At 38.8% G+C, this 27,144-nt stretch overlaps 3 protein-coding genes across 3 annotated transcripts; all 3 read left to right on the top strand.

The window, feature by feature from the left end:
• The first annotated feature begins 6,883 nt into the window (after nucleotides 1-6,883).
• Nucleotides 6,884-8,104, top strand: LOC129774085 (uncharacterized). Its single transcript, XM_055777783.1, has one exon. It carries the CDS (start codon nucleotides 6,884-6,886, stop codon nucleotides 8,102-8,104), a length of 1,221 nt encoding a protein of 406 aa, XP_055633758.1.
• Nucleotides 8,105-8,842: 738 nt separating this feature from the next.
• On the top strand, nucleotides 8,843-9,931 carry LOC129774084 (uncharacterized). Its single transcript, XM_055777782.1, has one exon. The coding sequence runs from the start codon at nucleotides 8,843-8,845 to the stop codon at nucleotides 9,929-9,931; it is 1,089 nt and encodes a 362-aa protein (XP_055633757.1).
• Nucleotides 9,932-23,546: 13,615 nt separating this feature from the next.
• Nucleotides 23,547-25,820, top strand: LOC129774083 (zinc finger protein CKR1-like). The gene is made up of 3 exons (XM_055777781.1): nucleotides 23,547-23,903; nucleotides 24,048-24,708; nucleotides 24,921-25,820. Exons 1-3 carry the CDS (start codon nucleotides 23,547-23,549, stop codon nucleotides 24,950-24,952), a joined length of 1,050 nt encoding a protein of 349 aa, XP_055633756.1. The 3' UTR covers nucleotides 24,953-25,820.
• Nucleotides 25,821-27,144: the final 1,324 nt, after the last annotated feature.

Genomic DNA, 27,144 nt, shown 5'->3' with positions numbered 1-27,144 from the left:
TCGACCTGCAAAATCAGCTATATGTGTTTGACGTCACATAATTCACATTTCCGTCACATTTCCCGGATAATGGCATTTGAATTGGCAGAGAAAAATAAACTTACTCATCCGTCCAATCTCAAAACTCGCTCAGCCGGGTCGGTTTGGCGGATTCATGAAACGCCTAAAATGTCACATTCAACAATCATTGTCACCGAATATCTAGGGTATGCTACATGTTGAGTAACACTATCCTTTTGTGCCTTAAAATTTTGTTGCTGAAAAAGGCACCTGTATGGTCTCAATGCAATTCTTCTGGTCTGGCTCCTGGCCAAGATACCTAGTATCAATCCTGGAACACTGTTACTGATTGAAATATTATCCTGAATACTATACATAAACATAAGTATGTTTTTTCGATGAAACACACCCATTTATATCATCCACAACAATGACCAAATCAACCCACATAAAATTTTCAATGTAATTGAAGTACAACAATAATACTTTCTACTAAAATATTAGTCATTTTTTAAACAAGTTGGTTCCCTTAGAACAATTTTTACATATCTTGATAGTTTCAAAAAAAATATTTTTAATTATTACGTTCGTCACCCAAAGCGACCTTTTTGCGTTTCTTGCGGAGCCCAATTTGCACCCGTGGCCGAGAGGTTAGGCGTCTCACATTATTATGCCGGGTGTTCGGGTTCGATTCCCGTTCTGGTCGGAGGGATTTTTCGTCAAAGAAATTTCCTTCGACTTGCACTGTGGTCACGCGTATCCTAGAGCTTGCCCCTCGGAATACATTCAAGGCGTGTTATTTGGCTGAAGAAATCTCAACTTAGTATTACTAAATGACGCTAGTTAATGCATACGTTGAGACGGCAAAAGTTCCACAGGGAACGTGAACGCCATTAAAGAAGAAGAAGAAGCGGAGCCCAATTTGCGGATAAATTATTAAATGAAGATCAAACTTAGTTTTCAGACAACTTTCATATGATCTAGCAATGTTTTATTTAATTTGAAGATGAATTGACAACGATAACACATGCCAAAGTCATATTATATGGGTTTCGCAAAAAGCTGCAGTACAAACCATCCGCATTATAAATTATTAAAAAGCATAGTATAAACATTGTAATGATATGGTTACAATTTTATTATTTTTCTACACATCCTATAGATACACTTAGGTGGCTATTCTATCAAATTCCTTTTTAAAATCCTATTCAATTTGAACGAAGAAAGTGTCACCCATATCTGGGTGACGGGTTGACGAAAGTTTTCATAGAGGTTGATCTCGTCGACCCTCAAACTCAGCTTTCGTTTATGTCGACCCCTGAGAAAATATATCGATCCCAAGGGGTCGATATGGACCACTTTGAGAATCCCTGTACTAGGTGATTTGCTTAGAGGATCCAAATTACCCCCACTTACCTTGCTGTTTACAATTGGTCGGTGTTCAGTCAGATCGGACTATGTAACATAATTAAGATTTCGAGTAAATCGAACTCAAAGTTTGAAGCTGCGTAGTTTTAGTAGCTTTTAATCAATCTCCCCAGTTGTTTTTCTACAGCTCTTAGTTACTCTTAAGGGGGTGGTACACTATGAAAACTTGAAAAAATTTTAAAAAATTCGGGCCTAAAATGTTTTCTGGGATGCCTACTTTACTGTAGTTTATGTCCCAGGTTAATCCGATACTCCGTTCCAAAGTTACAACCCAATTAGTGGACCTAAGTCTTTGCGTAAGATGCGCTGATTCAAAATTTAAAAACGCGTTTTTCTCGAAACTAGGTTTTGCAAACTGGTGAGAGTTCTATCTCTGGAACGGTCCATCTGATTCTGATGAAATAGTTTTTCTCAGATTCCTAGGTTTTTTTTATATTTTGTAAAACAAAATTTTTGTGAATGTTTTTGTCTCGATTTTTGAGGCAAAAACGCAACGCATTTTTTAAAAAAAAATGTCGCCATTTCGTCAAAAATCAATATTTCGAAAAAAATCCTACGTACGATGACAGGAAATATTAGGTTGGGGAGAAAGTTATTCATCATTTTCTCGTTGGCTGCCATAGAAATGAAACACAAATTTCTATATTTCTCGAGAATTAATCAAGCAAATGAAACGAAATTTGCCGTGTGGAGTTTTTAGGGTGCAATAAATGATTCTATGGTTGTTAGATACCCTTCCCCCTCTCTCTAAGGTGGGGGGCGCCATACAAATGAAATACAAATTTTTGCATTACTCGAGAATTAATCAAAAAAATTAAACCAAATTAGACATATGGAAACTTTTGGATGCAATAAATGTTTCTATGTCTATGGTGGTTAGATACCGCTCTCCCCTCTCTTAGGGGGGCTGCCATACAAATGAAACAATTAATTTTGCATTGCTCGAGAATTAATCAAGTAAATGAAACCAAATTAGGCATATGGAGGTTTTAGAATGCAATAAATGATTCTATGGTGGTTAGATACCCCTCCCTCTACTTTTAGGGGGGGCTGCCATAGAAATGAAACACAAATTTCTACATTTCTCGAGAATTAATCTAGTAAATAAAACCAAATTTGGCATGTAAAGTAACGGAGAAACATGTTATTTGCAAGTGGTTGAAAAATCTTGAACGAGAATCGTGCCTGAAAATAATCTGATATTAAAATGTCGAGTTTTGGTAGAAGTACTAGGAATTTTATAGTAAAAGGTAATTTAAAAGGGTAGATTAGAAGATCAATCAATAAACGATTCTGCGATTGGACCCATGAACGTGCGCTTAGTAAGAAAACGTGGATGTGATAACGAAAAATAAATTTTGGGCGGGACGACGTTTGCCGGGTCAGCTAGTACCTAATAAAACTGTGATATCAGATTGATCATAGTAATTTCTTTTCTCGTTGAAAAAAATCGCGAAAATCACATACTTTTTATGATGTTCATAGTATACTATCCCTTTAAACAAAGTTGTGTAAATATAATATTACAAAAAAACTCTTCAAGGTGAACCAAGAGGTTTTTTGGATTTATGATTAAATCATATCATTTATTTAGTACGTAGTGAACGTGGATTTTTAACTAGAATTTATATCACTGAACCTATACAATAAAACGAATCGGTTTTATTGGTTGAAACAGTATTTTACTTACCAAAAATAATCGATTTGTGTATATTTTCAAGTAGTGGAAAGGGGGGTAGTTTCGGACGGGGGCAGTTTCGGACAACGCTTGTAAAAATTAAGTGGTACAATTTTCAACCAAATTAAAAATATAAGTAAATTTACAGCCCTTTCACCAACAGCTGTCATATGGTTTGACATCTCCTGGTCGTTTATTACGTACGAAAACAACACAGTGCCCTTTTTCATACACGTTTCGAAACTTTTGAGCTGAAGTTATAAGTATTTCCTTAATTCCTTTATGAACGATTTAGAAATTCAAGTACACCACCTCAGTTAGTAACTAATATGAAATTAGAAAAACGTGCAAACAACGTGGAAATAAAGGTCTATTCATTAGATAAAATTATGATTTGTCTTCGGATGGTGGTAAGGCACATTCGGACATCGTTCACGGGGTAAATTCGGACACTGTTTAATACCTCATAAAATTTGTGTCTGATTGTTGTTTACTAACAAACATCAATTTAGTTTGATTCTCAGACCTAATGATGGTTCGAAACTACAAAAAGAAAACCGATAGAACCAGCACCAACGAAGATGAGATGGGAAGAGCTATCGAACTAGTTTAGAATAGAACGTTTTCATGATTCTAGCTCACAGGTGGTCCAACTGGGTCCATTGTCTTTGCTAATTTGTTTGTATAACGGGAAAACTGGATCCATTGTCTTTGTTAATTTCCCAACTAACGGTTGCATAACAGAAAAACTGTTTCTCAATATTCTGGAACATTTTAGAAAGGTAGCAAAAAGCAACGTAAACGAATCAATTTCAAAAAGTCAAAAATCAATCCAAAAATCATTGCACTTTGGAAACAATTAAATATAGCTCCCAGTTTCCCAGCACGATTGGTGGAAGTGTTCACGAATAGGAGTAGTCATTGACTCCGTAATCGGAGCCACACGCGTAATAAAATAATGAATCGATTTCCCATGGGAAGCGACCAAATCGGAGCAGTCCACGCCATCATAATTTGAGCCATGCGCATGCAAGCAACTCACCAATTATTCAATTTCCCACCAACGGGAACACGCGTCAGCAATTTTGGACTTCCCAAGAAGTCATAAAACGTAATGATCCCCGGAGTCCTGGATCAAGTAAAGTTAAACCTTCAATCAACAATGTTTGGAAGCGATAAGGTGGAAAACACCATATCGATGCACGATGTGGCATCGTATTCGTTGGATGGCGCATTCATCGTGGCGATCGTTATCGCCATCATAATTTTCCATTGGCTTAGGAACGCCAAACGACTTCAGCAATTGGAAGCGGCTCAGCGTGGGGCGCGCTCGACCAACAGCAGCGTGATCTGATGCCGCATGCACCAACGCCGGAGGGCACATTTTGTGCAAACGCAGCGAAGTACTGCGAAAATAATCAAGAAGCTTGTGCTGACAAAACAAGCTACAACATTCATTTTAATTAAAATAAAGTTAGTTATATTCCGAATCTTGACCAATGTAGTCGTTGTTCAGAAAGAAACTCCCTTGACTTTCAGCACCCCGGGGTGCCGAAAGTGTACATTGGTGACCCCGACGTGATATTGCTAGACAAGTGCGTGCACGGCGTTTAGCAATAAAAGTGACAATGTTTTAACCGATCACTGTGTCCTGATTGATTATGTGGCACATCTCCAGAAATTCATAAAAATCCACCAGCGGGAGTGGATTGGTGAGAACGTTACGCGATCGCGGTTTTCGCTAACAATCGTCATTTTCGAGCCGGCGCGATGGCACGCGCTCGTTTGACAAGGCGGGATAAACATATTGTGGAATAAACAGGACTATCATGCATAAGATAGGATGAACATAAACAAAAACTGATAGCGGTGTTGTGAGAACAAGCAATATACAGTGTTATCGATTATGAAGCCTGCATTGTATCTTAGTTCGTACGTACCAGTGACGTGGAAAAGCATTAAGGGCAGAAATGAATGAAAAGTGACACACAACAAAACAGAATTATATGAGGAAACATTAATGTGGAAGTTTCGTGAGAATGTGAGAAGTGTTACTAATGCGAGACGACGGCTCCAGATAGGGAGCCCCGCAAGAGAAAAATAATGTGCGAGAGAACTGGGGGCTAGTGAACATTAAACGCTAATTTGAAAAGGTTTCAGTGTTTTTGCCAGATAATGCGTCTGATAGAACCATTCTGAGGCAATCATCTCCACCAAACTGTGGGCTGTAGTACGAACCAGCCGAAACTGCGCAGATCGGGAGCCCCCCAAGAGAAAAACAGTGCATGAATTAAGTGAAAGGCAACGGGTGTTAATATTCCTGACGGGGGGAGAATCAAACTATTACCAGCGACGTTGTAAAATCGGCGCATCAGGTGGGCATCACTACGACAATATCCAGGAAGCTGTAGGTGAAGGCTAAAAAAAGGCTGACGCAGCTACAATCGCAGTGTATTCGGCGCAATTGACAGCATTGGAGGGCTCAATTAAGGCGCTGAACAACTTCTCGCAAGGAATTACGGCAGATGCCCTGCCATCAGTGGTTTACTTACAAACCCAGCATGACCTGTTGGAATACCTATTCCAACAAGCGTCGAACATCATCCTTCAACTTGAAGGACAAGGTGAAGGAACGAATATGCGAGGGCCTCTCATGGCAATGTATTGTGAAATCAAAACAGATCTGCTCAAGTGGATCCGAGTACGAGAGAGGGCCGAAAGACGGGACGCCTCTCCGAGGGGCCAGGCCAACGCATTAGAGCAGACATTGATTGCCGGACCGAGCCGTCCGGATCACCTTCCAAGGATCGAGCATCCACGTTTCAATGGGTCGCCAACAGAATGGTTGGCGTTTAGGAGCCGTTTCGAAAAGCGAGTTAGCGCCCTAACCGAGGACGCGGATAAATACGCCTTCCTCGGCAAATGTTTTGAACGATATGAACCAGCAAGAAACGCTAGCGAGGCGTTCGAAAATTCGGGAATGCCATTCGATCAAGCGTGGCGCAAGTTAGAAGAAAGGTTTTACAAGCAAAGAATAGCCTTTGAAGGCTACTTCTTCAACTTTCTCCGCCACCGCCGCGGAAAGGAACCAAATCCCAGAACCATTCTGGGTTTAGTTGATGCTGTGGATACCATGCTATCCGCTACGAAACAAATCGCCGGGCAAACGAGCGAATCAGACAAGGTAGCAAACGGGTTACTGATTTGCTTAGTCAAGGAGCGTTTGGACGAACAGGCGCTTATGAAATTGGAAGAACGACTAGACTTACAAAAATTGTACTCATGGAAAGAATTCAAGGAGGAGCTAGAAAAAATGGCCAATCAACTAACGTGTAAGACTGCGGTCGAAAATGCTCATGCCACTAGAAAAGCAAATAAAGCAGTCGCATACAGCGCCACGAAAACTTCAGCGGGAGGAAGCAAACCTCCATTACATTTGCTTTTGCGCAAACTCCAGTCATGCAACACATGCTTGCAAAGAATTCGGAGCTTTATCAATTGAAGCCCGTCGGGAAGAAGCACGGAAGAAAAATCTGTGCTACAACTGTCTTTCAAAGACTCATAATGTGCGTAACTGTACCAGCAATGGACGATGTCGCGACTGCAAAGGTCGCCACCATACCATGCTCCACGAGAATCGGGGCCAGGGAAAGGAAATAGACAACCAAAGTGATGCAGTAGTAATGCAGGCCTCTAATGAGGATTGACTATACAAACGGGAATATGTGTTCCTAGCCACTGCGATCACCAGTATCACAAGGCAAGTTAAGGTATATGATGAGATGTCTCCTAGACTCGGGAAGCCAGATAGAGGCCATCAGCGAAAGGGCCTCTTCACTACTCAAGGTACCATGCACCCAGGAACGAATGTTAGTACACGGAATCAATGGCACTATACAAACCAACAAACAGATCAAAATAACGCTCACGGCTGATCAAGGAAAATTCAACTTAGACATGGAGTTGATAGTAATCCCCCACGCTCTATGCGAACAACTGTCGGAGACAATAGACAGCTCCCAGTTGGCAACCCCCAAGGGTATTAGGCTTGCTGACCCAAACTTCCATGTTAAGGGACCCGTTGATATTTTATTAGGAGCGAGAGTATTCTATCAGGTACTTGTTTCAAGGCAAATAAGGACGGCTCACGGGCCAACGTATATCGAATCAAAGCTGGGATGGCTTGCCGCGGGATCACTTCACCTCAACGGCACGTATGGAGCTCCTGTTAGTGTGAGTACTCTCTCATTATGCACTGATGTATCGAAAGGAAATGCGCCACTGGCCACTTTAAAAAATGTAAGGAAAGAGGTAAAGGGAACCAAATGTTCAAACGAAGAGTTAAATCGACTATTCTACAAATTCTACAAAGGAGATGAGATTGCATCAGAGCAGGAAACGAATACAATACTCACAGATAATGAAGTTGAGCAACACTTCAAAACCACGCATTTCATAAACGCAGACGGAAAATACGTGGTACGAATACCACTAAAAGAAGAAATAAATGTACTAGGAAGTTCGCGAGAACAAGCTGACAGGAGACTTCTATCACTGGAGCGGCGATTTGCCCAAAATCCACAACTTAAAGTTGAGTATGAACTCTTCATGAAGGAATATCTTGATCTAGGTCACATGGATTTAGTCAAGGAAAAGGATGAACACAAAGTGATTTACTACATACCGCACTCTTGTGTGGCTAAACCCGACTCTACAACTACTAAGCTAAGAGTGGTTTACGATGCTAGCGCTAAAACTACCACTGGGAAGTCTCTAAACGATATACAAGCTATTGGCCCAGTGATACAGAAGGATCAATTAGATCTCTTGCTCGAATTCAGAGGGGAGGATTACGTGTTGAGTGCCGACATAACGAAAATGTATCGACAGACAGGTATCGTCGACAGACGACGATACCTGGATGCAATGTATTCGGTATCGCTTCAACAAAAACGAACCGATAAGGACCTATCGATTGAAAACCGTAACATACGGTGAAGCTGCCTCGTCCTTTCTGGCATGCAGAGCATTGCATCAAGCAGGGGAAGAGCAAAAGGAAACAGATGAGGAGTTAGGAAATATCATCCAACAGTCATTCTACGTGGACAATTTAATGTTAGGAGCAGACTCCGAAGAAAAGCTGATAGACATCAGACAACGAGTTGAAGCAGCACTACTAAAAAGAGGATTCCCATTGCGAAAATGGGCCTCAAATAGCAAAAAGGTACTAGCTGGAATCCCCAAGGAGGACTTAGAACCCACAGTACGCATAGGTGACCAGGAAACCATAAAGACTTTGGGCCTGAATTGGGCCCCGGGAAATGATTCATTCATATTCAAAGTGGAAGATACGCGTTATAAGGAAAGTTCATCAATGACAAAGAGACGTCTAGCGTCTGAAATCCTACGACTATACGATCCCCTGGGACTAGTGCAACCGGCGATTGTAGCAGCAAAAATATTATACAGCTACTATGGAAACTGCAGATACATTGGGACGACAATATTCCCACCGAAGTGACGACACAATGGAATGCAATAAAAGGGGAATTACACAAACTCAGGGAGGTAAAGTTTCCCAGGCAAGTATTACCAAGCAGACCACATTGCCTGGAACTCCATGGATTTTTGGATGCATCCACCAAGGCATACGGAGCATGCATTTACTGCCGTAGCATTGACTCCGACGGTATCGTGAGTACGCAATTGCTATGCGCTAAATCCAGAGTAGCGCCAATGAAGGAGATCACCCTGCCACGATTGGAGTTGCAAGGCGCACTTCTGCTTGCTAAATTGGCTCAGAAGGTGAAAGCAGTAATTAAGGACAGACTAAACGCAGAGTTTTATTGGTGCGATTCTCAAGTTGCACTAACTTGGATCCGAGGACCTCCAACAAAGTGGAAAGTGTTTATTTCTAATCGCACCCAACAAATCCAACAGTTGACTGATGCCAAAGATTGGTATTATGTCAAATCAGCAAGCAACCCAGCCGACTTAGTATCTCGAGGTATCACCATCGGACAATTGATAGGTAACAAGAAGACCTTTTGGATAAACGGGCCAGAATTCCTGGTTGAGGGCGACTATCCTCAAGATCAGATCGATGAAAATCTCAAGGCACCAGAAGAAAAGGTTAAATCAGTTAGCGTAGCGACAGCCAATGTCCCACCTATTGATGATTACATAGCAAAATTCAAATATCACAACTCCTTCAAGAAGACGCGCAGACATTTCGCGCTAGTTAAAAGGATAATCGAGAACTGGAAGGCCAAGTCCCCAACTTGGAAACGAAGAGGTATATCAAACAAATACTTAAGCGGAGCCTTCACTCCGCAAGAATTAAATGAAGGAACAAAATTGATCATTCAAATCATGCAACAACAAGAATATCCAACCAAATTAGCAGTCATACAATGGGGTGAAACTATCAACAAGGATCAATTTGAGCATCTGAATCCTACAATGCAAAATGGACTTCTTCACGTAACGGGAAGGCTGAGCTTGGCCGAGCTGCCACTCACCCACAAGACCCCAATCCTAATCCCCAAATCACACCCATTCGCAAAGGTGATAATCAGATACATTCACGAAAGGAATTTCCACTGCGGACTGGAACTGGTCATGAGCGAATTCCGCCGGACGTATTGGATGCGGAACCTCAGAAAGGTCGCAGAAGGAGTCATAAATAAATGCGTCAAGTGCGCCAGGGCAAGGCCAAGACGATTACAACAACACATGGGACAGTTACCCCGGGCAAGAGTCAATCCATCATCTGCATTTACCCACACAGGGGTGGATCTCTGTGGGCCTTTTGAAGTCCTATAGAATTATCGCTCAAAAACAAAGACAACAGCATACGCGTGCATTTTCATCTGTTTTTCCACAAAGGCGGTACACATTGAAGAAGTGGAGAATCAATCTTCAGGTGCATTCATCTCCGCACTCTTGAGGTTCACGTCAGTCCGAGGAACACCAGACACCATTTACTCGGACAATGGCCGAAATTTCGTGGGAGCATGCAGAGAGCTCTCCGAATTACGCAAGGTATACAACAATAAAGCATTTCAGAACAAGCTGGTTGGGCTCATAGCTGAACAAGGGATAAAATTTTCATTCATACCGCCCCGGAGTCCCAACTTCGGAGGACTCTGGGAAGCAAACATCAAAACAGCAAAGCGGCTGTTCACAGGCGCTGCCAGGGGAGCACACTTTAATCTACTGGAGCTGCAGACTCTATTCTATCAGATCTCAGCAATAATGAACAGCAGACCGTTAACAGCGGTACTCACTCAACCGAACTCCCCACAGCCCTTAACTCCGGGACATTTCCTGATTGGGAGGCCAATGACTGCCTTGCCAATCCCAAGCCCGATAGGGGAAGGTGGAAACCTAGAGACTAGATGGAAACGAGTGCAAACTCAAATCGAACAATTCTGGACCAGGTGGAGCAATGAATACCTCCACGAATTACGGAATTTCGCCAAATGGACAAAAATCAACGCCAACGTTTTAACGACAATATAGTACTCATAGGAGATGACAACGTGCCTATCTCCAAATGGCCGATGGGAATAGTTACACAAACGTACGCCGGCACAGATGGCAGCGTGAGGGTAGCTTCAGTACGCACTGCATCAGGCGTATACAGACGGAACGTACGAAGTTTGGCTCCAATACCAATTAATGAATCAGAACCGGAGTCCAGCAACGATGACATTCCCGAGGAGGGCGTTTCAGACAATCCTGTAAGCGAGCAATCACAAACAAATCAACAAGGTACCATCACGTCACAATCAATGCAAGAGTTGGAAGAAGACAATCCACCCAAAGCTTCGGACACAATTTGGGACGGCAGAATACGCCCTCGTCCCAAAGGGGGGAGAAATGGAAGTGTTCACGAATAGGAGTAGTCATTGACTCCGTAATCGGAGCCACACGCGTGATAAAATAATTAATCGATTTCCCATGGGAAGCGACCAAATCGGAGCAGTCCACGCCATCATAATTTGAGCCATGCGCATGCAAGCAACTAACCAATTATTCAATTTCCCACCAACGGGAACACGCGTCAGCAATTTTGGACTTCCCAAGAAGTCATAAAACGTAATGATCCCCGGAGTCCTGGATCAAGTAAAGTTAAACCTTCAATCAACAATGTTTGGAAGCGATAAGGTGGAAAACACCATATCGATGCACGATGTGGCATCGTATTCGTTGGATGGCGCATTCATCGTGGCGATCGTTATCGCCATCATAATTTTCCATTGGCTTAGGAACGCCAAACGACTTCAGCAATTGGAAGCGGCTCAGCGTGGGGCGCGCTCGACCAACAGCAGCGTGATCTGATGCCGCATGCACCAACGCCGGAGGGCACATTTTGTGCAAACGCAGCGAAGTACTGCGAAAATAATCAAGAAGCTTGTGCTGACAAAACAAGCTACAACATTCATTTTAATTAAAATAAAGTTAGTTATATTCCGAATCTTGACCAATGTAGTCGTTGTTCAGAAAGAAACTCCCTTGACTTTCAGCACCCCGGGGTGCCGAAAGTGTACAATTGGCTACACAACCATCCTAGAAAAACTATTTCTATACACGACCTTTCAGGTATAGTTGCATCGGCTTAGAATGCTTCTTTCAATCTGAGTAATATCCTAGCTGGATTCAAAATGACAGGTTACTATCCATTCTTAAGAAAGGTTTTTTCGGACAAGGATTTTGAATGTTCAAATGAATTTGCCTACTGGAGCGGAGGTAGCAACTGGCTCATCGGGTAATACAACAATGCTGCAAAACATTGCGTCTACAGCACAGATAGATTTTACTTTGGCAACTTTGTTCCCGGAAAATGTTGAACCTTTTCCAAAAACTTCACCGCGGAAAATCACACCTCGAAAACGGAAGAAAGCAAAATCTGACTCTGACTCTGATAGCAAGCAGTTTCCTTTCAGACAAATACTGATAAACATAAAAATGCAGAATATGCTTGAAATGAGAGGAAACGAAAGTAATTGTTGATAAATATAAAATTTTAATTTTTTAATTTTTTTTCGTGTGCATTTGGTTCACTTTGACTGCATGCTATTATCAGTTTTTATTGGCCATTCAAAACAAAAATATGCCATAAACTTGGCTATTTACAACATTAGTGTGATCTGATAAAAGTAGAATGTAGGCTAAGAAATCATTGATTGTTTGCTACTATTAACTCATTCTTTCTTGTTTTTATATTTAGTCCGGTCTGACTTTACACCAACCATCTCTAGCATGAAGCCACGTATTGATAAGTATCAAAGCACATAAAGAACCTACTAAAAACAACACGATCGCTTCAAAGTTGCGTTAAAATTGATTATTTTTCTAAATTAATATTTTGTACAGACAGCTCATGGCAATCATGAAATAGTAGGACTGTGTCAATGCAAAAAAAAAATAAAAAAGAGTACGATAGTAAAACAATTTTGAGCGAAAGAAAATCTTGGGGTGAACGAAATAAACTACTAAAGGGTGTGTCACATCAAATTGCATCACGGAAAAAACGCTGTAGAAATTTAATTTTTAGGAATTATATCTTCAGTTTTCGCTTATAATCAGATAAGAGTGTATAGATCACGTTGACCATGCTTCACTGTCAATTTTTCGTAAATTTGGAAAAATGTCGTCGAACGAAAAAGAGCGTCGTGAATTAATCCTGCGCACTCATTTCGAGAATCCGGAGTTGTCACATCGGGACATCGGTAAGATGCTGGGAATCGTCCAATCCACGGTCAGCAGAGTACTAAAACGATACTTCGAGAACCTAACCATCGACCGGAAGGTGAAGAACGGCAAAAATGGATGCTCCGTCAGTGAAAAAGATCACAAGCGCGTAGTTAAGCAGTTTAGACGTGATCCGAGAAGTTCGGTCCGGGATGTCGCCAATAAGCTGAATTTGTCAAGTTCATTCGTCCAGCGGGCCAAGCAGCGGGAGGGCCTGTGTACATACAAGGTTCAGAAGGCTCCTAACCGCGACGAAAGGCAAAACATGGTGGGGAAGACGCGAGCCCGGAAGCTGTACACCGAAATGCTGACGAAGCCGCATTGCCTGGTAATGGACGACGAAACCTACGTCAAAGCGGACTGCCGGGCCTGTTGTTCTTCTCCGCAGAGGACAAATTCAGCGTTCCGGAGGAGATTCGCAAGCAGAAAATATCCAAGTTTGCCAAAAAGTACATGGTGTGGCAAGCGATCTGCTCTTGCGGAAAGCGGAGCGCCCCCTTCGTGATGACCGGCACGGTAAACGGGCAGGTTTACCTTAAGGAGTGCCTACAGAAGCGCTTACTACCACTATTGAAGCAGCACGGGCTTGGGCTCGAAGTATGAATAAAAAGAAAATGCCAAAAGTTGTTTAATAGTTTTTATTTTACTGTCTAAAATTTTCAAAAGGATCGGTCTACTGGGCGAATTTCTACAGCGTGTTTTCCGTGATGCAATTTGATGTGACACACCCTTTATCTGTTACCATCTGAGCTTACCTCCACCGGAGTTATGCTCTGTGTTTGGTGGGAGAGGAGTTCTGTATTACGAGCTTCTACTAAGCAATCCGTTGATAAGTTCCGACATGTACTGTTCGCAAATGGTCGAATTGAAGGTAGGGATCTAAGACAAATTTCAGCATTTTCCGATACGACGGGCATCGTATTCCACCAAAGCAAATTCAACTTTAGAGTTTACCTGAGATGTGCCACTCTGCCACCATAAACATCTGGGGTGACATTGCGCATTTCGAAACGAGTGATTTTTGTTCGTTGCGACCATTTTGCTATGCCTTTGACCAGCTTTGTTTACGAACCCAAAAAATTTACATTTCTCTACGAGACAAATTTTGCTCTAAATCTAGTACACCGAAAATATTAACTTGAAAAATATACATAATACTAAAACCATTTCGATTTGAGTTCGAATTTTCTCGAAACGAGTTACTCGTTTCGAAATGCGTAATGCCACCCCTGTATTAAAGGTTTTTTTCAACATGATCAGTTTTTCGACGTGAACCAAAAAAATCTGGGAGGATGAACTATTCAAGATGCGTGAAGATGGCGATATATTGTGGATTCGGCACTTTCCTTGTACTGTTTTCGTTTATAATTATAGCTGCTAAATGTATAAATGGTTTGATCTGTTTCTCATATATTTCAATCCTCTCAGACGCAGCCATTACCTAAGTGGTGAAAAATTACCATTCGAGCTAGTTATTTTAAGGAACATTCAATTATTTGTTGTAACTTCGCTAGAATTTATACAAAAAAGGTAATATTGTTATGGGAGAAAACACACACAAACGCAGGAAAGACGTTTAGAGCGATCAATATTTTTTTCCTCCCAAAATTACACTTCAACGCTCCTCTTCGAGTGACACGTCAAATTGATTTTTTTCGTCGTTCAAATCATCGTACTTTATAGGGGACGAATAACGCTCTGGACGTCTGCTCCAATCACTTCAACGAGGTTTCATATACGTTTGACTTTGGAATGTCCGAAAATTTGGTTAGAATAAAAGTTAGCAGATAAGTTGTGTCTGTGCGTTATTTTTTTATAGTAAAGGTAAATAAATAAGAATAAAAAATGAAAAAAACATGCGGGTAAACGACAAAGAGAATTATAAAGAACGAAGGGAACATTTTATTGGTGAAAATAAAAACTGTACGTAGGTCAAGTTAACCGACGTAAGTTGGCTTTGATAGGTTGTATTTAAAAGATTATCTACATAATAATTGAAATGATACATAAAACTATCGAGTATGGAATAACTAACGATTAGTAAGCATGCTTGTCCTCGTCACAGAAGGAAAAATGGTTAAAATAACTATAGTGAGGGTAAATTTGAAGAAAGTAAAAAACTTATGTTTAACATTAAATTGAAATAAATCAAAGGTATATAAATTGAAGTGGTCAATGTGACAATTTTTTTTCCTTCCCAAATAAAACCAAAGGAAAACTGAATCAACAGCTACAAAGATTTTTAAACAGAATTTTTTTTGGAAGAATTTACAATTGAATAAAAAATGTGATAGCAGACGCGTTGTCATACTTTTAGCTCACTATTTGCTTAATGGTAAATGTGAAATCGCTTGAAAAAATGTCAATCTAAGAAATTCAAATCATCAATCAATGTTAATGCATTGAAAATTTATCTCGAACGCTATTCCGGTGGCCTTTTTTGCAATTGACATGAACTCGGCTACAGGCGACTATATACTTGTTGCAACAGCACCATTATTCCACATCATAACTAAATCAATCTTTCTTTGGCACCGGATGGAAACAACAACAATGGCAATACTAGCAAGTATCAAATATCAAGCTACATGTTATTTAGTGTTGTCTCAGTGGAATTGCATCTCTAGACATCGTTCGTACAACCAAAATCAACCAGCACCAAACAAGCGTTCAACATAGCATGCATACAGAGCTATACATTGGTGGCTTGAAGCGACTAAGAATATCGACACTTCTCATCATTTTGCGCTATTCTCAAAAGAAACGCTTCTGTTAATATTACTGGCCTCGAAAAAAGTTACATTACTTTCTCATGCTCGAGATAAGCGCAGCTGTTATCCTTAGTGGAGTTAATTTTGCCACTGGCAAACGAAACCCAATCACATACTAAATTCTAGAACGACATTTACTTTCTTGGTGACTAAATAAATGAAATAAGTTCTATCTGTTAATCTCAATAACCTTGAAAAGAGTGGCATTGTTTCATTATGATCAAAATTAGCGCTAATGCTACCCTTGTTGAAGACATTTTTGGCACGCAGAACAAAATCACACACAAAATTCTTGACCAAATTATTTTCTTTGTGAGCTGATGGTAGCCTAGTTTGATGATTCTCCACACAATTGTGTAATTCAGAACCTCAATGGAATGGCGTCAGTTTGATGTAATGATTGCAATGCCAGAGACATCAGCGAGTAAGTAATTTGATCACGTCCATAGCTCAATCCGAAACGAAGACATGTAATGGCGCAAGAAGGAAGAACAAGCGATGTTCGTTGCTTCGTATCTAGAACGACACTGAATGTTTGCCTCTGCGAGATCCAATATTTATGCTTATGGTCAGGGCGTTTCAGTTTTTTTTTTCATGGCAGAACACTTTTTATAGCAAAAACATCGGCACCTTAATTTTTTAATCAATAATACAAATCCTATTTGCATTGCATAATTACACGATATCTGACCCTGAGTAAACAAGATAAATATGTCATATGTCGTATATGTCAAGTGAAATTAAATGAAACATTGTTTTATTTCAAGTGGAAGCATTTGCTGTAATTTCGCGGAGCACCATTTGAAAACCCCTGCTCTAGGCAAATATTCTCCTGTGTTCTCCTTCTTTTCTTCGTTCACGGAGACTTTCAATCATTCCCCTTCGTTGATCGCCGATAGGTTGCTCGTTATTGACGGCATGGATAGGGAAGCTCACAAATGAGCAGAACAAATTTATGACATCCTCTCGCGTTCTAGCTCCAAAAAACCATCCACAACAAACCACTAGCCAACGTAAGCCCATCTGACATTTACCATCGTCCCACACACTCCAGGTGTTTCATGCAGCATAGGAAAAATACTGTAATCAGGATACCACAAAATGTATGGGAAAATGGAGATGCTTCTAGTTTTCATCAAATTAAACCGTTTACACATTATAGGATTGTAACATATATCATAAAAAATCATAGGGAATTTCCCATTCGTTTGGTATGTATGTAGTCAAAATCCGTTCGCGGCAAAAAAAGTTATTAACGTTAACTTTATTTCATAACAACGTGACTTGTTTTCTGATTTGGAACCCTTAATGAACAAATATGATGAATAACGAGAAAGAACATGATAACATGGGACAAAACTCAAAACTAACTCGCCAACGATTCCAAAACATAAAATAAAATTATATTACAGTTCGGTCTCGATTGTGTACAGAACCAATTATATACAATTTTAGACTCGATTGTATACAGTGTCAATTTTTTTAATTTCAAATATAACTTTTTCAAGCGAAAATGAAATATTTCAACGTTAATGTGAAAGTTAATTGGCTTTTATGATTACAGTGAAGTAAAAATCGATAAGATTCACCAGGAATTGTTAAAAATATATTGATATTACAGCGAAATAAAAAACGATGGAAGTAGAGTCCCAAAAAACGAATTGTAGAGCAGTCAGAGAGACTCAGTTTGGTTGATAGAAACTTCCAAATTTATTTATTTATTTTTTTTTTTTTTGATAATGTTAAGAATGACACATTAAAAACCACTAACTTTAAGTTTTTCACTGCTAAAATGTTACTTAAATTCACTAACTTTGAATTTTCTCAACTGTGTCTTTTGTAGAATTTACTCATCTTTCAAATGGAAGCCACAGAATTGTCGTACGAATCATAACTTTTGAATCAAGGCCAGTTTAAGGCAAACAGAGCCCGAAACAGAGAGAAATATAAAAAATTAGAAAAAAAAATTCAAACATATGTGTAGAAAGATTTTATTCATCAAATACCTATCACCTATCACGTATCAAATACCAATACCTAATACCTATCCTATCACCTCCTGAAAGTTTTGATTTTTTTATATTAGCAAGGTATTTTATGGCTTTAAGGGGCTGAATCAAAAATCAAATTCTTCTCTTATATATCCCCAAAACGTAAAATATATGCACAAAAAAGCAAAAAAATATTTTTTTGACTCGATTATATACATGATTTGATTATATATAATGAAAAGAAATCAGAAACTGTATATGAACGAGTCCGCCCTGTATTCTGAGAAAGCAAAGGAACCACAATGAAAAAAAGGAATTTTCATCATAATATAGGATGTGTGGTGGATATTTAGAACAAAATCAAAATAAGAAGACATTTTAGTTCGCCATCTTAACTTATTACGAAACTTTATTTGGAACATAAATTAGCTTCTAATTGAATTACAAATAGTATCATGTTTTCATTTACATACATACATACATGATGCCAATTAACAAATAGAGAAAAGTCCATACTTATTATACTGACTTATCTTTGACAAATATTTAAAAGGTACAGCATAATATTTAAAAATTATCAAATAGTGTGTCGACACTTTATATGCGCACTATCTGCGTTACGCGCCAGGGTCCGTAATCTGAGAACGGGTGATTGCGAGTTATGATGATGGATTCGAAAAGTTTTACGTGATACAATTAATAAAATGATTCCATCTGGGACCGCAAGTTGAAACGGACATATTTTGAACAATGAATTAACATATTTAACAGCCCCCAGATGCTGGAATCAATACAATAGCAGGAAAAATAAACTGCACTTCGAAAGAAAAAAAAAGTATTATAATACATACATACATTTTACGAAAATTACTGAACTTTTCCATGTTTGGAACCATATCTGAAGTTAAGAAACTTAATCACAATGTCCATTACAAAGGTTCTTCTGAAAAGTTCACGCCACTTCACTTCTTTTTGTACATTTTATTAAAGGTGTATATTGTTTTCAACGAAATTGCGAAATTACGCAACATGATAAATAGAAACTGTTGTGTAAAACCACACTTGCGTTGATAGTACTCGCCATCATTATCACCCAGTCAAATTATATTTTTCTTACACCTCACATCCTTTCTGTTCGAACTTAACGGCAGTGTTGAGTACTTCCCTTGTATGGAATCCCTTTACACACCTAGGAGCACGTGTGTGTAGAGAAATTCCTTACAGAAGACGAACCCATTTCTTGAATTGTACGCAGAACACTTGAAGTCACTTCTCTTCACTATTTTTCTAGCGGAAGCATTTGAACAATTGGAAGGAATGTAGAGTACTTCTCTTGTACGGAATTCCTTTACACACCTATGAGCACGTGTGTAGAGAAATTCCTTACAAAAAACAAACCCATTTCTTGTATTGCACAGAACACTTGAAGTCACCTCAATTCACGACTTTACAATCGCAACTGAAGGCGATCGGCGGCGATCTTGAGCACTTCAATTGTATGGAATCCCTTTACACACATAAGAGCACGTGTGTAGAGAAATTCCTTACAGAAGACGAGCCCTTTTCTGAATTATGCACAGAACACTTGAAATCACCTCAATTCACTTCTTTACGAACACAACAACAGACGTTTGGCGGTGGTGTTGAGTACTTCTATTGTACGGAATCCCTTTACACACTAGGCGCACGTGTGTAGAGAAATTCCTTACATGAGATGTACCGTCTTGGCAGTAGTCACCTTAGATGTCACAAAGCAGAACATCCCAACCATCTTATCTGCAGGATCGGCACAATTGATTTTTAAGGTTGCTGGTTAGATGCATTAGCTCGACGACGAGGTATGTTTTTTTTTCTGGAAATAATAAGAAATAACTACACTTTATTTAAAAAAAAAAAATATTTCAACAACGACAGAAATTGTGAGGCAAATAAGCAAATGGAGCACGTATTCACTTCTCACTACGCTTTCTCGACATGTAAACGTCGTTCAAAACATTTCTGGTTGTTCTGGAGAACATTAAATAGGTACCTGTATCAGCGATAACCGTTCGATGAGCACATTTCCCGCACGCGAGACGATTCCAAATGATGGAATCGACAAACTACATTTTATAGTCAATAACGTCATATTGTCTCTTCTCATGAAACATTGTACAATTACAATTGTTTCTATTCTGTTCGAATTATTGTTAGATGCGAATCAATAGCAATTGGTATTTCTTCTCTTTTCATCTCTCTTTCTTTCTTCTCTCTAAATGTGCATGTTATTTTTAAGTCGCATTTACAATCGTTCACAATGAGTGCGATTTCTCTCGCGAGTTGCGATTTTTGTTCGCCAAACAAAACGCAGTGCGGAAGAAGATAGAATTCTCCATACTCTTGCTGCGAAATCGTGTTGCGTTAAATGTTATGTTCTATACCATTAGGCAGGAAATTTAGCCAGCTTTTTTTTTGCTTTTAAGCATGGACAGTGAATATAGGTAAAAAAGTAAACAACTTGATGATTAAAATGGGTATGTTATCTCGATCGACTATCGACTAACCGCTCGTTTTCCCCCACAACGCAACGGGCAATCTATTTGCCTACGATTCGGGGGTTAGTTTACAATGTCGATGCGTGTTATGGATTATTCTTCATTTGCCGATAATAGGCATTTATCAGTTGGCAGAATCAATGATGATCTTGGAATGATCTTGGATATGACCTTGGATGGTTTTACTCTATTCTCTCCTAAGACGAGAACCTGGCTCTAAAGGGTAAACGTTGACAGAGGTTTTTTTAGATTGATGTTCAGGTTGTTGTACAATCAATTCGCGCTCAATTCCATTTTTTATCGTGTAGGTCTTGCTACTAACAATTTATGTAATTGAGGTCCAGGATATCATGATGTCGAGTATGTTGTTTGGTAATGTAAAATATTCAATTGAAGAATTTACCTGGCTACTGATTCAGAGGATCGAAAGAGTATACTCACACATGTCAGATCATGATAGCTTAAGTAGTCGTAATCTCAATATTATGTTACCCATATATGACTTCCTTAGAAGTAATTATGTTATTATTTTGCCCGCTTCACTTTCCTGAATTCACTTGTACGTTCTCCATTCCCTTCCCTATAAATATGCAGAACTCAGCACCTTATGGGATCAATTTACTGCAGTAACTACATGAACTTCCCAAGAGTGCACTCATGGCCATAGGATACTTAATATGCATCACCTGGCTATAAAGTAATTACAACCCCGGAGGCGATCTGGCGTAGTGGTAACATCCATGCCTCTCACGCTAAAGGTCACGAGTTCAATTCTCACTCCCGACATTCTTCCAAAAATGGAAGTAAAAGTGACGAACCAGCCAAATTGAGTTGAAAATCACTATAATACAGAAAAAAAATACAACCCTCTACAAACAATGTTCCGGACAACGTGGCAACGAAGGACAATTCTATTTTTTTATCCATAATATATTTCCATAGTTATATTGAAGTATTTCTATAGTTATACATTGAAAAATGATGACTCCTTGTCCTCCTCTGCATAATTTAATAAATAGAAGAAATGGGGTAATGGCCTTAATGTATTTTGTGCACATTTTTTGGTTCCGGATTCTACCTCATCCTACCCGTTTAAATGATATAAGAAATGATTTAAGGAACTGCCTAAAATTACAGATTTCTGAACAATGAAAAAACTCATTTGAATTTGCTACAATTTACACAATTGCTACAAACAATCACAGTCCTACGTCAAACTCCCGTTCGTGTCCCTAGGCCCAGACCCATCAATTTTTTTCTTGGAGAGTAGCATCCCCTTGTACTATGACTTTGACTACGCTTCACTGCTGAATCAGCGCAACAAAAACAACATCCACAAATCACTAAGCCAGAGAGGAGGGGATGAAAAGAGACAAATAGATAAATGAAGTCTATTGCTTTCTATTGAACCAAAGACAACAATGAAGTAAACAGTTCAGAGATAATTGTTTGTGTGTTATATGTTCTATATGTTTGAACCTGTAAACTTTATTTGGTGCTACCCTTTTTCGGAATTGTTGTTTTATGCCCAGGGCTACCGTGCAAGTAACCGAACCTTTCGGGCGATTATTGCTGGTACAGGTACTTGTTAAATTCTTCAATTGAAGATCAATTTTTACGTCAAATAAATCTCAACGATTAGCGAATATGTTTTCTATAAAAAATAAATAACTATAACGAATTATTTTACTTTATCTAAAATCCAACTCATCAGTTAGTTCTGAATCTTTTGTATCCTAATTAAGACTGCCCAAATAAATTGGATTTTCCTATCGTGCTTCAGAATCATTTATAACTATACTGCTGTTCTACGCATAGTTGTCCCATGTTACTTTTTAACAATTTTCACCTTTCTTCATAGAACGATGTTTTGTATATAATCTTCCGGGAAAAAAACACAAGAAAACTTATTGTTTTTCCCAGCGTTTTAAAAACCAACATCAGTCTAAATTGCCCCATGTTGATATTCTAGGCATAACTGTCCCACCATGTTTTTTGTTCTGTATCCATAATAAATGCATCGGTCCAAGTACAAGAATTTCATGTCACGCTTTTAGTAGGGCTAATGCACTCATTTCTGGTTTGGAAGAACGAACTAATTCTCAAACAGATAAAAAAAATTAACAGAATACTTTTAAACCTTGGTAGCAAATGCCTAATAATGTTTTGAGTTTTTTGTGTTTTCCGTAAGATATACGCATGCACAAAAGACTTTCGGAAAAACAAAAAACAAACTCATTGTTTGTCCCCAGTATTTCAAAAACAACATCAAATTCAATTGTCCCATGTCGATATTCTAGGGGCATAACTGTCCCACAATGAATTTTTAAACCCGTGATCGAGATTGATCGATTCAAGTGAGGGAAAATTTAACATTTCATCAAACAATAGTTTACTGTTCATGAAAAACCCGCTGTATTGCTAAATTGAAATGCTCAAAGTTTCTGGTAGACAAAAATGCTAGAAAACATGGGACAACTATGCGTAGAACGGTAGTATAATGTACCCAAGATGGACAATGATTTCCCTTTGCCCTTATTAATTATATATAACATTTCAAAAACACCCACTCAAAAGCCACGAGGCGGTATATTACTAGCATTTTACCTAACGATTGGCGACCAGGTCATAATCATTCTTTTTTTTCTGAGTTAGTGTTCAAATTACGTCAATAAAACGCAAAAAAACATGAATATTAAGGCGGAATCGACAGCAAGATCGTAATCTGAAAACTAAAAGGGAAATTTCATGAATTTCTCTTTCTCAGAACTAAAATTATGCATCCATCCATTTCCGAACAATCAAACCCACTACCTGGGACTGACATTCCTGTTTTTTCCATGATGGTTCAGAAGGAAAAATATCTAACGATAACCTTTTTTTTTTTTGTTTCCTTCAAACAATGCATTTGTATTGTTATGAAATTTAAACTTAAATCGTGAGATCATCTCTCATCTCTGGGTTAATAAAATGATGGGAAAACATTGAAATGAAAAGCTAGAATTGTAACAGACAAATAAATCGCATTACAGTTCTGTGGTTATCATATTTTTTTCACTCCTGGGAATATGTTAAGAGCTGAAGTCTGCTCTACTAGGAACTTTTGAATCACGACGTAAGAAAAACAAAGAAGGTATTTTATTGCACCTTCATAAAAAATATTCCGACCGCCCGTCGTTATAAAATCTCGAAAAACCAGAAAAAAAAACATTCACAAACCAAATCGAAGGAAGACAGACGTGTACATTAGTCCTTAGTCACTGTGTTCTTTCCATTGATTTTTCGTGATCAGTGAAGTTGATATTCTATTTTTTCTCGCTCATTTGTTTTCAGTTCACGAACCAAATTCAGAGTTCGACAAAAATAAAACCATTAATTTAGCGAGATGGATCGTGAGTTTGTGGATATCGAAGAACAACCTAATATCGTTTTGATGAAACCAACGGACAATTTGAATAGCTCAGTGAACGAATACACCTATTATACCCACTATGATAATGGGGCGTTGTACGCGTCATCAGAAATTGGTTCAGCTATGCATTCAAACGACAATAACGGAACAACTTACCTATCAATGGCGAATGGTGGTAACTATCCGTATTATGCTACTACATATCCAGAATACACATCGTCTGGATATTTCCTGACACAAGAGGTCCAGTCACCAGACACAAACATACCAACCAAGGAGTACCGAAGTATACACTATACACTTCAAAATACAACTGTAGGAAATCTACCGGTATACACACAACAGTTTAGTGATGATATACAACAAACAATGAATACAAACAAAACCAACGTAAACATTTCGTCTCAACCGGTTATGCATGTCGAACAAGGCAGGCTTGTATTAGCTCAACAACTGCCATCTCGAAATGTATAGTTACATCCTGATTATCTGCTACCGTCACCATCCACATCTAGCTCGAAATCAAAGTACCACTGTTTGGAGACATTGACGCCAAACAATTCACCACAGCATGATTATGAGCAGCCGTTAACTTCATTGGTGAAATTTGAACCTATACGCGAACACCACAACAATAAAGTTCATTCAGAAGCAATGGTATCTACTGCTCCTAACTCCGATCCACCCTCAGCTCCAACACCACCATTGGACCCGTCTTCGGGCTCGCGATCAAGGAGAGATAGAAAACCCCGGGAACATAGCGAATACCAGTGCAAAATATGCAGCGGTTTCTATAAAACAAGGTATGGTTTGAAGCAACATCAAAACAGTGTCCACTCAGACTATCAATATAGATGCCAAAAATGCGGTAAGCGCTCCCCTACGGCAGAAGTACTTGACGAGCATACTGTGAACCATAGTCGCACCGACAAGCCGTGGAAGTGCGAAAAATGTCCGAAATCGTACATAAACAAGGGTGATCTCGCCCGCCATTTGAAAACCCATGATCCTGCGACGAAACCCCACCAATGCAGCAAATGTGAAAAACGATTCGTTCGTGCTGATCACAGAGATCAACACATGAATAGCCACGCACGCCAAGACAGCAAACGCAAACCAAAACGTCGGGTTAAAGGTACTCTTCAAGAGATCTGTTTTAATCGCTTCCCAATTATTCCATGCTTGATACCTTGTTAGACCGATGACACAAAGTTTTGGTAAATTCGATCACTTGCAGTATGGCAACATTCGTTGTGGTTTTTCTGCCAAGGCTTGATACTGGAATAATTTGAAATATTCCGAACATGCCACAGTTTCTTTGATTGCTACCTTTCTCTCTTCTTTTAGGCGTAGACCACGATGTCACAGCAGGAGCATGAATACATCTGATAAGATACCAACTACTGACCGTCCAACCGTATCTTCGATATCGCTCTTCTGCTATTCCATTGTTAGTTAGTTAGTTATTATTATATAAAATGCAAGTGCACTGCGAGCTCGTTTGCCGTTCGCGCTTTTTTATTTTCACAACCTGATATCTGATGTTTTGAATTCGTTATCCTTTAAATATGGATAAGCAATCTGATTTCAATCGAAGATGAGTTTTTGCTCTGCCATTATTCATTTTAACTGGATAAGATATGTGATTCTAGATTATATGTATATTTACGACTATGAAATACAGGAATAAATGTAAGAAAAGAGCAATGATAACAGGTCCTAAATATAATATTTTATTTTCAAACTAGAACATAAAATAGGATAAGCAACTAAGGTAGAATAGAAAAGGTAGAATAAGAATGTGACAGTTTTCATCAATAGAATATATTACCCAATATATTGAATTGGAAAATGATTTCAAGCGTAGGTATAGATGAAGAAGAGAGGTATAGGTATACATGTAGAAGAAATCAAAAAACGTAGAAACGTAGAGTTCAAGTACAGTGATAGCGAAAATAATGAATACACTGCTAGTGTACGCCATTCTTCCCTATTGACGTGCTAGTTTTATGTGCTCTATGTAGTGTTATTAATGTTTTCTCCATCTACTGACACGTCTCTAAGGAAGGGAACAGAAGTGTATGGCGAGATTTCTTTTTGTCAGTGTAAAGAGCGTATCGAAAGATGTGATAAACATTCGGGACTAAAAATAATAATAATAATAATAATAATAATAAATAATCAAAGCACGATCTTATTTTTTTTATTCATAAAATAATCACTTGGGTAATTCTGTACCCAATCGTATAAGGAATCAAAAATCATTTACAACATTCAAGAAGCAATGCAAAGAACACCTGAATTGATTTTAATAATTATTGTAGTTTCATTTTATTTTGTTGACTTAATAGTTTTTTTTATCCCATTTATTTATTTTAGGCTCATTAGCATTTTAGCTGTAACAGAGCCGAATTTTAATCGTGTACATGTCACATGGTTATCATATCTATAATTATAGCAGATTACATTACACAGTTGCCATTCGCCAGTATTCCTTCTATACCATTGCATATGGTACATTTACACAGTAGCCATTTAGGCGTAAGAGTATTCTTTCTGTTCTTCTATTATCCAGTTAGACCACCGGACAGCGGAGACAGTTGATTGATCATTGTTGAGTTGAGAACAGCAGCCCGATGTGTCTTGCAGAGCAGAGCAGTTGTATGGATGAATCGATCTAATTTCGACCGTGGATCGATCTCCATCGCTGATGATTGTTGAGTGGACGTAGCTATTCTGTAACAACACAAAGATGGTCAATGAGGGCCCTGAGTTTTGAACTCACGATCGATCGCTTACTAAGCGAACGCGCAACCAATGTGGCTACGGAGACCCCCTTCGTAATAGTTGAATTGTATAATTATTATTTCTTAATGTTACACCAGTAGTAACAAACCATATGCTATCTATCAAACAAATAAATAAAATGAGATAAATAAAAATTGGGAAAATGTATCAAACATAGTAAAGTTTATATTATATTTCAGTGAAATTTTACATTTTTACAGAACATCTGAACGATAGAAATAAACAGAATGTTGTAATAAAGGAAAGAATGTGCTTTTAGTTTGATATCGCTTATTAACTTCGGCACAGTAGAGTAGTGCGGGGCAAAAGTGCGCACTGGCGTTTTTGAAGCAAGCGAGCAGAAAAATCCGACAACAGTATTTTCGTTTGATACATTATTACACCAGCAGCTCACACATATAAGCAAGATACATTTCATGAAAGTGGTAAAAAGAGTTTTGCGATGTTTTGATCAATTTTTTCAATTTTTGGGATGACGATTAACTTACCTAAAATAATTGGAAACTTCGAAACTACACTGTAAAGCAGTGATTTTCAACCGGTGGGGAATTCCCCCCTTGTGGGGAATTTGGTCATTAAAAAGGGGGAATTGTGAATGGGAATATTGCACATTTACTTTGATACTTTAGCAATGATTAGCAAAAATGGCCACAAAAAATTTATTGGATACGCTAAAATTTGCGATCCTCGCGATCAGAAGTGTAAGGTTCAATCGAACAACTTCGTAATGTTCGAAAGACTTTCGTCAGTGAAAGGTGATGGA

This window comes from Toxorhynchites rutilus, chromosome 3 (assembly GCF_029784135.1).
Source record: "Toxorhynchites rutilus septentrionalis strain SRP chromosome 3, ASM2978413v1, whole genome shotgun sequence".
Lineage (NCBI taxonomy): Eukaryota > Metazoa > Arthropoda > Insecta > Diptera > Culicidae > Toxorhynchites > Toxorhynchites rutilus.
Note: the sequence above shows the minus strand (reverse complement) of the source record. Positions and strands in the feature narration are given on the sequence as shown.